The sequence below is a fragment of the Carlito syrichta genome, unplaced genomic scaffold (assembly GCF_000164805.1).
Source record: "Carlito syrichta isolate Samal-C Ts95f unplaced genomic scaffold, Tarsius_syrichta-2.0.1 Scaffold287674, whole genome shotgun sequence".
Lineage (NCBI taxonomy): Eukaryota > Metazoa > Chordata > Mammalia > Primates > Tarsiidae > Carlito > Carlito syrichta.
The window spans coordinates 26,016-41,720 of NW_007231770.1; the positions used below are offsets into that span (position 1 = coordinate 26,016).

Here is a 15,705-nt window from a genome sequence, read left to right on the forward strand (position 1 = left end):
TCTTTGTTTCTGCTTTCTATGGCTCTTCTCTGTCTATAAAGCCAACTTCTTCTGCTCAGCTTAATAGAACACTATTTACCTCTATTTTATGGAATGAAGTGTTGCCTGATTCTAGAATCACAAATAAAGCCAATTGAGATCTTTAAATTTGTTGTCATTTTGTCTTTTGATACTACCATAACACTGTGACACATATTTTTGCACACAAGTCCGTGTTTACCTCTAATTTCCTTGGGACAGATACCAAAAAGTCTTATAACCGAGCCAAAAGGTATATACATTTTTAAAGCTGGAAATTCATGTTACTAAATTTTCCTCTAGAAAAGTTATACTTTATAATCTCACCAGTAATTTATGAGAATGTTCCTGTCTCAGTACCCTTGAGGACATTTGATGAATATCATTTTAAAAAATCAAACAAAAGCAAATACTTGAAGATGAGTTACACTTTGAAATATACTAAATAATCTAATGGACGTAGCTAACAGCACCTGTTACTCAGATTGCTGGAGGCAGAATTAAACACACAGAATAATCATTTCAATTTAGAGAAAACAATGCCATTTGTTCTGCCCTGCCCAACACCTAGGTCACAAGAGTGTGTGGAATAACAAGTCAGGCCTTCCTCTATGTGCTGGAAAGACCTAGATTGTTAGACAGGAGACTCGGAGCTGCTGTGTCATTTGTATGAAGAATTCTATCTGCAACCCAGGAGGGCCTCTGATATACCAGACCAGAAAGCTAAGGTGGCCTCTGCCTCTTCTCACTTTTCCTTACTATGCCATTCCTGCCTGCTCCTACCAGTAAAGTATAAAATGTAAGCCCCCAGAGTTTATAAAAATGTCTTACCAGAGTCTTCAAGCTTCTGGGTTTTTTCACCTGAGTTACAAAAAGAAGCTTATCAGTTTTAATGATGGGAACTGAGAGTTACTATAGCTACAGCAAAACAATTTTCAGGTAATTTGGTCATAAAGAACCATTTGATATGTCCAGTAAACCACTGCTTCTAAATTTAAGTGTCAGCGAGAGTCTAAATGTACCTTGGCTAATGGACTGGAAGCTTCCTCTGGCCCTCTCTATTAAGAAAAGTCATCACATATACTTAGTCTCCTGAGGACCTCAAGGAGCCAGGAAAATGTCTATTTGAAGAGTCAGCTGAAGTCCATGAAGTGATCAGTAGAACTTGTGATGCGATGGCTAATAAAAAGAGAGATTGCTAAGCAAGTTCTCAGGGGGCATAATGCACTCACTTCTAGCAGGACAGGACATATCTTCCCAAACATAAAGCAAATTGCATGTATAAGGAACGAGTGGACTCTTTTTCTCTTTTCAACAAAGAAAAATTTATTGTAGCCACATGGGCCAAACACATAATAAGGAACTTACATGCAAAGAAATGATGTGGGCCATATCTCTTTAAGCAGACACTTTAAAAAAGAACATCTAATTACTCAGATATTTTAGTCAAGTGATACCGAACATCAGGCATCAGCATATTTGAGAGACGCAAATATGCTGAGTTTTGTATTCCACCTGCCTGCCTGGTGTCACACAGGCTCATCTCAATGACTAAATAAAGAGCTATACCTACAAGGTCCAGAAACGGTCAAAAATGACAGTTCTGTGGGTCCCTCCACCCCTACTCCCTGGAAACTTTCCAGTGGGTATTCAGATCTCCACAAAGCCAGCTCTCTTATTTGAGGAAGGTACATTTCCCCTGAATAAGGTCTTACTTTCCCCTTCTCATACAGGCCATGTTACTGCTTTATGTACCATATATACTGTAAAGTACCCCTTTTCTTCAGCTAAGACATGCAGCCACTAGATAGGAAAGAGTTAGTAAATATCCACGTGAGGATTCTTTTTAAAAATTAGAACACACTCACCAGAGCTGTAGACATAGATAGGTTGAGAATATTCTGAAATACAAACACGAGTTTGTTAGGCAGCTAGGTAGAAATGATCAGGGAACAAAGAGGGAAAAGGGTAAGAAACAGGAAACCAGCTGGCATTCAGTTTATTTACTCATTTTAGAATTTTATTTCATGATGAGCTCTGCCGAATATAAAAGCCACTTGGATTTAAAGAGCACTTTTTTTCCCTCTACACTGCCCTTAGGAATGTGGTTGCCCTCTTCCTTGATGTAAGCCTGACCTTACCTAGTAAATCACTGCTAACGTTTGAGGTGGGGAAAAAAAAAACAAAAAACCAGCCATATTAAACCTGCCTAATAACCAAGAGACATGGAGAAGCTACACATCTTTAAAGAGACATGAACAAACCTAGATAAGGAGCAATCTTGTTGGACTCGTTTGAAACTCCCTAAAATTCTAAAAATGTAAACTCCTTTCCTTTATGACATTTAGTTTCAGACTTATGTTTTATGTTACTCATTAGCTTGGTCTTGTAAACTAGAGCTCATTGCATAGATGAGTAATAAATCATGAAAAGACAGAAGATGTGTAGCCCTGAAACTGTTTAAAGACACTTGTAACTTTAGCAAGGTAGAATTAACAATATCTAAACATTCATTTATGTCGAAGGTCACATGAAGGATTTATAACCTAACCATAAAGAGAGAAAACAAGCCCAAGAGCGAGCTAACCAACCGAGACTAGAGACTAAAACAAAGAAAGCAAACTACAAAAGCCAAACCAAAGAAATAAATGGAACTGTCTCACTCTTTGAACAACACACTCTTCTTTGTTCTTAGGAGTGTACTAGATTGCTTTAGAAACTCTGCTCTGCTCTACTTGTTGCAATAAGAGTCTCCCTTGCTGTCCTGAGTCTGGTGTCATGTCTAATTCTTTGTTCACGAATAACCTATGAACCCCAAACCAACATTTCTACTGACATTTTCATTACATGGTAGTATGCTCAGTCTATTTTTAAATGCTTACTAATAATAAAGATTTGAGTTGCTTATATTTAAGATACATTAAAATGTGGCTATTATAAGAAGCATAAAATTTTAATTCAAAGACCAATAATACGGATTCATTTTAATTTCATGAAAAAGAACTCATAGAAAAGCTAGCCAGGAAGACAGCTAAAATGACTCTTGTTTACAATTTTTTCCCCACTATACCTAGAAAAGATATACCAAAATTTTTAATAAGAAAATTCTCTAAAGGATTCACCCAGAGCATTTGTCAGTTGAAAGACATTTCCTGGTAGCTTTGGTTCAAATGTGCCTATTTCATAATGCTGTTCCTGAATACTTGTACAATTTTGTCTACCTTTGCAAATGTTTCCCACAGTCCTCTAAAAAAGATTATATTTGTTACAGCCTCCTATTTTTCCCTAGGGATGCTGACATAGACTGCATTACTTCTGTCATCCCATTCTCTCTCCCCTAGCCATATTCATGCCACTCCTTCATTAGTTTCTTAAATGTTATTTCCCAAAATGTCAAGATTTAGGTATAGGAGCTAGTTCCTTGTATAGGAGCCATGTGAGAAATGGTGGAGATGTGGGGCGTTCAGCAGTACTTAAGCTCCTATAAGGACAGGCCAGGATGACCATGGCATGTTCCCTGCATGCCCAAGCCAATACAGTGAGAGAATCCCTACAAGTAAGGCTGGGAGTGGGGGTGGGGAAGAGGCGGGTAGGCTCCCAGCCTGAGAAGTACTCACAGTAGTGCAAGCCTTGAGAAAAGAATGGTACAGTGGCGGGGTGGCTCTGACCCATACTATGAGAAATAACTGATAACATTCCCATTACAGAATACTTTGATGCATATCTTACCTAGGTTGTCGACACAATTTTCAGTTTTCAGTCCTGGAACACAAAGATAGAGTTTTATTAGTTAGGCATAATCTACCCTACTAAAGATTTCAACTAGTCTATGGTTATTAGTCTAATCTGTCAGCTCCTAGTCCATCAGACCCATAATTTAATGGGATGCAAATTGCAGAACAATTACATTTTTGTACTTATAGTACAGTCACCAAACACCGCCTTTGACAAAACACCTAACCTTTCTGGAATGCAGTTTCCTTATCTGAATCTTCTACTAGGTCACTTCAAATGACCTTCAAGTGCTCCTCCAAGGCTAATACCTTATCATTCTACTCTGTGATTAGTCTTCAAAATTTAGAAGAAAACTTACCTGTCCAATTAATCCTCTCTTCAGATACTAAACATCCCCAGTAGCAAACATTCGTGTACTATATCAATTACCACCCTTTGGAGAAAAAGAATCTCAGTCAGATCTCCAAGATCCTTTACTATTTGAACAGGGCCCCTTCACATTCATATAGAGAAACAGAGTTGGTGAGTCGGTGACCCCCACTTGTATGTGAGGAAATCTACAATTTTTGGAGACCAGAACATGGCCACTCACAGTACCTTTGTAAGACCCTAGATGCTCTCGCCAGGGATGCCCTCAAAAAAGTCATCAGTGCTGCAGTGATCCCCCTCAGATGTAACAGAAAGGGGAGCTGCCAGCATGCCCAATAGCAGTAATGTAAGAAGGTTAACAAGAAAGCATACAGATTGGGCGCCAGTATGAGCATATGAAGGGCTCCCGGAATGCACCATGAAGGTCTAGATGCTTTATGATGCCTTTACGTGGTCTCATTTCCGGGTCTCACCTGGAAGCGTAGCTATCTGAGGACAAGGCTACCTTTCCTCTGATGGAGGCGTCCCTGAGAGACTGGGCTCTACTACTGGAGATGTGCTCTTTAATCTACTTTCAAGTCCCACTCCATTTGTGGCTTTTGAACCAATCCAGGTGACTTGGTCCAGTTTCTACTGGTCCAGGAAAGAACAGATTTGGTAGAATCTGGATGGCACCCTGAGGCTAAACTCAGACATTTAACTAGACTAGAAATTCAAAAATCCATTTTAGAGACTATTATGAAACACTATGTCAAGCAAGAAATGAATGGGTGCCAGTCTCGCCTAGAAGGCCTATTCGAAGGTGAGAACAGGTGAGGGACAGACGCTGGAAAGGCTATGGATGTGGTAGAAAGTTGTGACCTGGGAACACTCAACAGGTTTTCAAAACCTTTTGTCTTCTGTCTGTAGTACAAGTTAGGGTGTGTTTCTCCAAGAGTAGTTTTCCAGTCACATACCTCAGAATCACCTGAGTGCTTATTAAAACTGCAAATACCAGGACTCGAGCTAGGACTATGGCTATGGAATTTCTGGAAGGAGGCACCTTGTAATCTGCATTTTAAACAAGCACTTCAATTGATTTTTATGCACACGATTTTTGAGAGCCTCCTAAATAGTAGAGAATAGATATCTTGAATGTTTAACACAGATGCATTTTGTCGAGATTGCATCTCTCCCTCCTGTTTGACTATGGATTTAATGCTCCATGTGCATTTTCAACAGCAGGAAAGTAATCACACTATTTTGAGTTTGTAAACAAATAGTAGGGTAGGGTTAAAAATGGATAAGAAATTGATCCAGAAATAAAAGAGAGAGGTACAAATATAGAAAGAATGAAAAGGGGAGCATGGCAACAGATTCAACAGATATAAAAATCTAGAATACTATGAGCAGCTTTATACCTATTAAAAATATTTGAAATACAAAGACAAATGGACAAATTCCTAGCAAAAGATAACTTCCCCAAAATAACAAGAATAAAGAGGAAACTCAATGACATTATAACCATTAAATAGCTTAAATTTTTTCCACAAAGAAAATACAAGATAATTTGGTTTTTACAGACAGAGTACCAGCGACAAGAGAGCCACACAGAGAACTCCAGACTTCAACAAAGGGTCTCCCTCAAGTCTTCAGCTGAGCACTCATCAGCTTACACGTGTATGAGAAAACTCCCCATGGCCAGAGAAGGAATCCTAGGGCCAAGAATAATGCCTGTGCCCACCATCCAGCCTGGAAAACCTTATGCCTCATAGGAACTGGGTAGAGATTCAGAGGGAATGACCTTAGCAGGGGCAAATACTTAGTCCTAGATTAAAGGTTCTCCTAAAAAAGCTGAAGAGTAAGTCCTACAAGAATCAAACTATTTTCAAGTAACTACGTATGAGAACAAAGCTCAAGAATGTTTTCACAAATACAAAACTACCACACACACAACAAGGTACAACCACAGAGTCTGGCACCCAATCATGCAAATAAAAAAATTAGTTGGGGGTGGTAGCACACGTCTGTAGTCCCAGTTATTCAGGAGGAAGAGGCCGAAGGACTACTGAGCCCAGGAAATCAAGGCTGTGGTGAGCTGTGATCGTGCCACTGTACTCCAGTCTGGGCAACAGAGTAAGACTCTGACTCAAAAACAAAAAGAAAAGAAAAGAAATCTCTGTGACCTTGGATTAGGTAAAGATGTCTTAGATATGATACCAAAAGAAAGATACATAAAAGATTAAGGCGATAAATTGTTCTCTATTAAAATTAAAAACTTATGCTCATCGTCAAGAGGATAAAAAGATAAGACATAAAGTGGGAGAAAATATTTGCAAATAACACATCAAAGACCTTGTATCTAGAATACATAAATGGTGCTCAAAAAATAACAAGAAAACAAACAACTTAAATGGACAAAAAAATCTGAACAGATGTCCACTTAAATGTCCACTTAAAATGGACAAAAAAATCTGAACAGATACTTCACTAAACATATATAAATGAAAAGTACATGAAAGATGTTCTACATTATTATTCATTAGGAACATGCAAATTAAAACCACAATAAATTAAAACCATCACATATCTATTTTTTCTTTTTTGAGTCAGGGTCTCATTTTGTCGCCCAGGTGATAGTGCAGTAGCATGATTACCGCTCACTACAGCCTCAAGTTGCTGGGCTCAGGCAGTCCTTCCACCTCAGCCTCCAGAAAAGTTGAGACTACAGGCACATACCATCATACCTAGCCAATTTTTTTAAATTTTTGTAGAGATGAAGTCTTGTTATGTTTCCCAGGCTGGTCTTGAATTTCTGGGCTCAAGTAATCCTCCTGCCTTGGCCTCCCAAAGTGCTGGGATCACAGGGGTGAGCCACTCTGCTTGGACACACATCTATTTTGAAGAGTTAAAATTAAAAAGACACATATTAAATGTCGACAAGAATGTGGTGTAACTCAGACTCTTAGACATTCCTGGTGAGACTGTAAACTGTTACAACTACTTGAGAAAACAGTTTGGTCATTTCTTTCAAAATTTTACATACACCTACCATGTAATCCAGCCAAGGCATTCCGAGGTATTCACCCAAATGTAATGAAAGCCTATATCCATACAGAGACTTGTACATAAATGTTCATAGAAGCTTTATTTGTAATAGCTAAAAACTGGAAACAACCCAAATGTTCATCAACAGGTGAAGAGACAAATAAATTGGGGTATATCCACTATCCCACTATAGTGGGATGAACCGTTGACACATGTAACAGCATGGATGACTCTCAGAATAATGATGCTGAGTAAATAAAGCTAAGCAAAAAAGAGTACACACTATATGGCAGCATCTGAACGAAACTCTAGACAGTGCCAATTAATTTATAGAGATAGAAAGCACATCAGCAGACACCTGAGAATAGGATTGGGAAATAGGAAAAGGCAGGAGGTAGAGATTTCAAAGGAACACGAAGAAACTTCTGTAACAAATAGATCTAAAATGCTCATTATCTTGATTGTGGTGATGATTTCATGGGTATATACATATGTCAAAATTTATTAAATTTTACTTTACTTATGTGTAATTTGTCAGTTATACCCCCAGAAGATCTATTTTGCATTTTTTATTTTTAAATTTTGAGAGTAGGATGAATAGGACAGTACTAGGTTTTTATCTGGTCTCTATTTCTCTACCAGAAGGCAAGCCTAAATATCTCTGAACTTGGTAAAGACTGGAGATTACACAGCTGTCATTTTAGCAGGGAACTCCACAGCAAGCCCAAGTGAGACCCAAACTTCACCTGTACAATAACCATTTGTATATTTAATCCTGTATCATACCCCACATCCTTAAATTAAAAAAAAAAAGAAGCCTCAAAAGCAATCTAGACAATAGTTAAAAAAAAAAAAGCCCTCCCAGGAGTCCCCTATCTCTTTCAGACCCCAAGAAATTAAAAATATCAGTGGCCAAACTCATAGTTGGTTAGCATCTCTGGCAACAAGACTATATTATTAAGTATTAGCCATAGGGACGTCCTCCTTTTGCAGGGCTGCTATGGTCAGCCTGTAATTGGGCCTGGCTGAGACAGACTATCTCACTGAAAAAGTCATGACTTCCTAACCAGAGAAGTAAAAGACCTTTACAATGAGAATTACAAAACACTGCTCAAAGAAATCCAAGAAGACACAAACAAATGGAAAAATATTCCATGCTCATGGATAGGAAGAATCAACATTGTGAAGATGTCCATCCTACCAAAGGCAATCTACAGATTCAATGCAATACCCATTAAGTTACCAACATCATTCTGCTCAGACCTGGAAATGACAATACAGAAATTCATATGGAAACATAAACGACCACGAATAGCCAAAACAATCCTTAGCAAAAGAAACAAAGCAGGAGGCATCACACTTCCAGACTTCAAACTTTACTATAAGGCTACAATCATCAAAACAGCCTGGTGTTGGTACAAGAAGAGGCGTATAGACCAATGGAACAGGAAAATGATTCCAGAAGCAAAACCTCAATTTCTCAGCCAACTCATCTTCGACAAAGCCCCCACCACCAACCACTGGGGAGACGAGAACCTATTCAGTAAATGGTGCTGGGAAAACTGGCTGACCACATCCAGAAGATTGAAACGAGTGGGATTCTGCCGGGGTGGGTGGGGGGAGGGGTACACCTCATCAACAAGGGCACCTGCATAATGAACATTTGTATACTTAACCCTGAATTGTACCCCACACCTTTAAAATAAAAAATTGAAAAAAAATACTGATATCATCAAACAGAATGTGACATAATCTAACATGTAGTGTGGAAAGTACATTCTACCTTAAGCTAGATGGAGTAAACATCTGACAGATATCACGTATGGTTGAGTTTTTCTTGACTTTTTTTTTTTTTTTTTTTTTTGAGTTGGAGTCTCACTCTGTCCGCCCAGGCTGGAGTGCAGTAGCACACTCACAGCCACCCCAGCGTCAACCTGCTGGGCCCCAGTGATCCTTCCACCTCAGCCTTCCAAGTAGCTGGAACTATAGGCACACTACCACACCCAGCTAATTTTTTGATGTTGCCCAGGCTGGTCTTGAACCCGCAGACTCAGGCAATCCTCTTGCCTCTGCCTCTGCTAGGATTACAGGCTTGGTAATTTAATGGGTATTGCGTTAAATCTGTAGACTGCCTTGGGTAGGATGAACATGTCAACAATGTTGATTCTTCCAATCCATGAGCATGGAATATTTTTCCATTTGTTTGTGTCTTCTTCTATTTCTTTGAGCAGTGTTTTGTAGTTTTCATTGTAAAGGTCTTTCACATCTCTGGTTAGGAGACGTATCTGTAAAGCTGGACCTTCAGCAATTGTGACAAAAAGTAAGCATATGTGAAAATCAATGTGGAACAGGAAATGAGACAGTCTCTCATCTGATTCCAGGGCCTGCGAAACTGTATATGTCCAAAAGGCACCACAGTAAGGAAATCATTGATAAGGAACTAGAAATGCAAATAGAAAAGTCCACTAGCCTCCCCGAGGAAGATCTCTCCAGGGTAGCCTGGTCTGGCTATCTTCAGCTACTGATAAGTGGAACACAGCCATGCTAACTTCTGCCTTGGTTGAATTCTCAAGTGCTAAAAAGTTAGGACCTGAAGAAAGAGCAGAATTGAAGAAGGATGTATTTGTGTGGATGTGTTTGCTCTGACCTCCCTGAATGGATGGGCACAAATGCCTACTTTTACTTCCATAAATAAACACATTTCAGATGACTGACCTCAGGAAACAGAAAGACCACATTAATCAGAATGAAAACACCCATTTATGAAGCTGGATGCTGACTTTGCTGACAGAGGTTCTGTGGTTACTTCCCTTTGCCCCCAGAGGTCACCACAGAACTTATAATAGAAAAAAGACTACCCATCTGGATTGTCCCCAAAAGGAGGTGACATACTGTAATGAGCTGGGCTGGGATTGTGGTAGGTAGCTTCTGACATGGCTCCGATAATCCTGTGCCTGGAATTCACACCCCTGGGTAATCCTCTCCCCTTGAGTGTGGGCTGAACCTAGTAACTTGCCTCTAGCAAACAGAATACACAAAAAGTGATGATATATCACTTCCATGAGTAGGCTGTCAAAGGTTGTGACTTGCTGGCACTCTCTCTTGATCTCTCTCTCTTGCCCTGATGAAATGAGCTGCCCTGTTGTGAGCCACCCTGTGGAGAGGCCTGTGGAGAAGCCTCCAGCTAACAGCTCTTGAGGAACAAAGGTCTGGCTGAACAACTCATAAGGAAGTGAATCCCTCCAACAACAGCGCAAGAGCTAGGAAGCAGGTTCTTCCCAGTCAAGTCTTAGGATGACGGCGGCCTTGGAAGAGACCTATAGTCAAAAGACCTAACTAAGCTTCTCCCAGATTCCTGACCCACAGCAACTGTGAGAGAATATGTTTTAAGTCCTTAAAGTTTAGAGCAATTTGTGTTGCAGTGAAGGATAACTAATATAGGTTGAGGGTCAGTTTTATATGCCAACTTGCCTAGGATACAGTCCCCAGTTATTCAACAAAACCCTAATCCAGTTGTTGCTGTGAAAGTATTTTGTAGCTATGACTAAAGTCCAGTCTACTAACTTTAAGCATGGAGATTTCCAAAATAACCTAGGTAGGACTGGTCCTATCAGTTGAAAGTCCCAAGAGAGGGGCTGAGACTTCTCAGAAGAGGAAACTCTTCCTGTGGACAGAAGCCTGTCCTGTGGGTTTCAGAGCATCCTTGCCTAACCGCACAAGAGCATAAGCCAATTCTTTGCAATAAATGTCTTAACACATTTTTCCTCTAGATTCTGTCTCTCTGAACCTAGACTGATATGACAGTAATGAACAAAACTGACAGGTGATGGTGAATTGTTCTCTTGTTTCCTGTAAATATGAATAAACAATCCAAACACCCTTCCAAAGTATTTCAGGCATTGGCTCACCATGTGACTTTCTCATGATGCTGGCTCTGTCACTTCCTATCTGGCCTAGCTACATGGGTCTTGCTAATGCCTCAATCCCAGACAACAGCACAGAAACTTCACGACTCCCAGGAAGTACCAAGGAAGGCTGTAGAACTAATGGAGACCTTGTATTTAATAAGCCCTCCAGGAGTGGGATGGATTTTAAAAAATAAACATGGATAACCCTGCAGGCTCATTTCTCCCTTCTTGATGGCTTAGTTGAGAGCTGGTGGAACAGGTCTCAGTACACGCAATAAAAGCCACTGGAGTCCAGAGGCGCCTCTTCTCCAAGAATACCGCTTTCCCAGCCGAGGAACAGTATTCTCCATCCCTCCAACTCTATAGACATGCAGAGTGTTACACAGACTGGCCCCCTATAAAACACTGGTCAGAAGGCCACATCATCTACATCTGCTCTGTTCAGGAAAATAATGAGGGTTCGGGGGATGATGTGCGCACTATTATTTCTCTGCTTATAAGTTTCCTTCTGACAAATCTGTCATATTTGCATGGCAAAGTGCAGGGAATTCCAAAGCTATGGGCTTCCACCAGGTATTTATAGTTCATTCACAGTCCTCCCAATCCAAGTGTAGTTATCCAGTAGTGCAATTTTTTTCCCCCAAGAGATAGGGTCTTGCTATGTTTCCCAGGCTGGACTCAAACTCCTGGGCTCAAGGATCCTTCGATCTCAGCCCCCTGAGTAGCTATGTCTATAGGCGTGCACTACTGCACCTGGCCCCAATGAAGTCACTTTTAATGATAAGGAATGTAGCCTGATTATACAGCTGACATTTTGCCCTTGTCGCATTTCTAGAAAAACAGTAAAACATACATGGCTAACCTGTACTAATTTTCTCTTGAGGAAGTAGAAAGAGTTTTGTTACTCAGGGTTCACTCTCATAGTCTTGGATTCACATCTAAATTAATATCTACGGTCACCAGGAACTATATTAGCTAAAGAGACACTGATAGTCTCTCCACTTCCTAACAAACTGAAATTATTTAGTGAACTTGTTTTTGTAAGACCCACAATACGTTTTTATTTTGGAAATCAGAGGCAAGTTTTCAACATCAACACAGGACTTTGTTTTGCACACTAAATTTAGTACAGTAAACTTTTTAACTCCTCATAGAAATATTATATTTTTTCATCCAGAGGCACAGTTACATCCTGCCACAATGGAACAAGATCCTAATCCTATCCTCCTGGCTGGGGTGAAAACACCTGGGTATTGTTCTTAATAGTGTTTCAAACAGCAGGTCTGAAGATCCCTCTCGAGTTTTTGATCCTGCGTTCCCATCAGTGAGGTCTAGACGGCAGCAAGGACTCCAGGCCAGGGTTAAATCGACACCCTCAAGTGCAGTGCCTAAAGAGGGCTCCAGACACCACACCTGGAAGCCCCCACAGAGGCCTCCCTCATGGCTGGTTTGACACTGGAGGGCCCTGTCGCCTTGCATAACCCCCACTGCCTCCACGCTTCCTCACTGGGTCTGAGCCCTGGCTCCACCACTTTGTCCTATCCCAGGCCCACTCACAAACCCTTTGTTCTACCGGCCCACCTCAACCCACCTCAACCCACCAACCAGACCTCAGGGCTACATGTGGCATACAGCCGCTGCAGCCAGGGCTTTTACACAACTAAAGGTTCCACAAGTGGCACCTGGCCAAACGCATCAGGGGCACCAAGTGGTCGCCTTCCTGCCAGCCCAGCTGCAACTGGGTATTTGACTGATATGCTGGTGAAGTGTCACGGGCTTGGAGGGGGAGGGAGAGAGCCCCTGGTATGTAGTGCGTGCTGATTTCCATGGCCCAGCTCTGAACTAGGACCCATTTCAAGCTACTGTGAAACAGGAGGAACCAAGAAGAAGACATGCCTGCCAGCTGGCTTGGGTTTTGCCAGGTCCAATGCGTGACTGGCGAGGAGATGAGCTCCTCCCTTCCTGCTTCCATCCCTCCCTTCCTCTCCTCCTCCTAGATGAACATATCATCATTACTACATGATGTTACAGGACACACATAGATAGAAAAATGGTTACCACCGTGAAGCCTCATCTCACAGTTACTTTGTATGCGTGACAAGAGCTCTAAAATCCATTTCAGGAAAAGTCCTAATCCAGTACAGTTTTATTAACGTCAGTCCTCATGTTGCATGTTAGATCTCTACATTGGATCAGCCCACACACCTGCTACCTTGTCCCCCCAGACCTCTCTCCATTCCCTCCCCCACTTCACCCGTGGTAACCACTGTTTCCTTCTCTATCTCACATGTCCACATCCATCCCACATGTAAGTGACATCATGTAGTACTTGTCTTTCTGTGTCTGGTTTATCTCACTCAGCACAATGTCCTCCAAGCCCATCCATGTCATGGCAAATGGCAGGATCTCTTCCTTTCTTAAGGCCCAATAATATTCCATTGTATAGATACACCACATGGCCTTAATCCCAGGTGCTGACGGAAACCTAGGTTGTTTCCCAATCTTGGCTACTCTGAGTGCAGACAGCCTTATGAGGTAGTGAGTTCACGTCTTTTAGGGATACGCCCAGAATAGGGGCTGCTGGATCACATGGCAGTTCTATTTTTAATTTCTTTAAGAACCTCCATGCTGTTTTTTATAATGGCTGCACCAGTCTACATCCCCACCAACAGTGCTCTAGGGTTCCCTTTTCTCCACATGCTAGCCAACAATGACTTCTTTTTTTTTTTTGATAAGCACTTTTCCATTTAATACTAATTTACTCCCTCCAGTCTTCATCTGCTCCCTAGAATAGTTGGTGCCCAGAGTACAAAATGTGAGGAGGCACTGACTGACAGGCTCACGGTGCTGGTGGTACGAGTGTGTGGCTCTAAGAATGAGACTTCCATAAATTCTGCAACCAGCCACCTCAACAGCCACACAGCTCCACCATCCACTCATAAGGGGGTCTGATGCCACCCAGGATCAGTGTCACAGCACCTTCCTGCCCAGTCTTTTTATCTCACAGCAGCTTGGCTATATCAGTCAAGGTCTAAATGTTTATTCCACTTCTGTGGGCTACCACTCACTCTACTTGACCCAGCAGCAGTGGGTTTTGATTCAGAGAGTCACACTCGCAAGACCCAAATAGGCCAAACCCTCACTGGTTTTCCCGGTTTTGCAGCACATTTGGTGAGAACACAGAACACTGCTTAGCAGCAGGCAGCAGAAAACATGCCCCTTTAATGCAAGGCCACACAGCAATCCAGGGTATTCTGTTGCCTCCAAGTTATAGCTCAGGTACAAGGAAGCAAGACAATGCAGGGGGGTGCAGGGACCGCCCTAGCTTAGAAGCCTCGTACCACACATAAAAACAGTATCTTTTGAACCTAAGTAGGACTGGAACAAGAGTCTTGCTCTCCTTCCAGGACTCAACAGGAGAGCACCTGGGTCTATCACACCACATTCCAAAAAGCCCAAAGCAGTGGCCTCCCCCAGTATTTATAGCTCATTCACAATCCTTCCAGTCCAGATGCACCTTACTAATCAGGGGTCATGTTTACCACAGGCAATGTTGATGGTCACCCAGCTGTCATTCCACCTTTAGATTACAGATTAACAGTGCTACTGGAAGGACCTAGCAGGCCATTTTTAGAAGAGAAAGGAGGAAGGGTTTTATTAATCCTTTACTTTCATACATCAAAGCATAACACACCATAACATTTCAGAATGTTGGGGATAAAGAAAACATCCTGAAGAAGTGGCAAGATTGCGACGGGGCAACCCGGTCTCTGAAGCCCTCTGCAAAGGAGATCTGCAGTGTGTCTCTGACTCTTGCCCCAGGGGGCTGTGGACCCCAACAGCGCAGCCTGCTCTTCATACGGAGCTCAGCCGTTGCCACCACTGGGACATCGCAACGGACTGGACAGTCACTGCGGCGCAAATGGTGACACCGCCGCTGCCGCAGCCCCTCCCCCCACCGCCACTGCCGCCGCTGCTGCCACGGCCTCTGTGACAGCCGTAGCACATCACACCACCTGGGCCTGGCAATCTACATCAAACCCCTTCAGGGAAGATCTGCTGGGACCACTGCCACCTCTCCTGCAACCAAGACTGTCCTGCCTGCCGCTGTAAGGCTCCTTTTGCCTGCCCTGGGGCAGGCAGCCATCTTGTTCCTGTCCGGCCCCATCCCCTCTGGGGCGAGCAGCTGAGATAGCACCACCTGCTGGTGATTCAAGGTAACAACACCGAAACGGGAGAAACAAGCTTGATAAAGACATAGACCAGAGTGCTGAATGGAGGGTAATCTGCACTGTCCTTCACAGCAGATCAGGGGCAACTGACCCTAACTGCAAACTAATTTACCAGCTTGAAAAGAAAACTAGAGATCAGACCTGAAAGGACATTAGACTTAAACGAAATGTCTCAGAGTGTGCTTCATTGATTCTATTAGTTTAATGACTTAATTCTATTCCTACAGTATTGTTCCCTTTTTTCTTTTTTTCCTTTTCCTTTCTCTTTTCTTCTCTCTGTAAACCACATCTTTGTATAGAGGAACAGCACACTAACATGGTGGTTGGTTAGCTTCTTTATTAGCATCACTATATGTTTTATTTTTATTTTTTGTATGAGAGTTGGTTTGTCTGTAGCTGTGGTCTATTGTTTTCTG

The 15,705-nt window shown here is 42.0% G+C and overlaps 1 protein-coding gene across 7 annotated transcripts in view; it reads right to left on the minus strand.

Moving 5' to 3' along the window:
• Positions 1-15,705, minus strand: part of ART3 (ADP-ribosyltransferase 3) — a 79,797-nt gene that overhangs the window by 11,734 nt on the left and 52,358 nt on the right. For 6 of the 7 annotated variants that reach the window (XM_008052917.1, XM_008052916.1, XM_008052921.1 and 3 more), the window contains exons 4-6: positions 3,748-3,780; positions 1,887-1,919; positions 850-879 (exon numbers count right to left, since the gene is read on the minus strand). In XM_008052917.1, coding sequence (XP_008051108.1) covers positions 850-879; positions 1,887-1,919; positions 3,748-3,780 — 96 coding nt within the window. The remainder of the gene's footprint in view (positions 1-849; positions 880-1,886; positions 1,920-3,747; positions 3,781-15,705) is intronic. The other variant, XM_008052920.1, reaches the window with a different exon arrangement.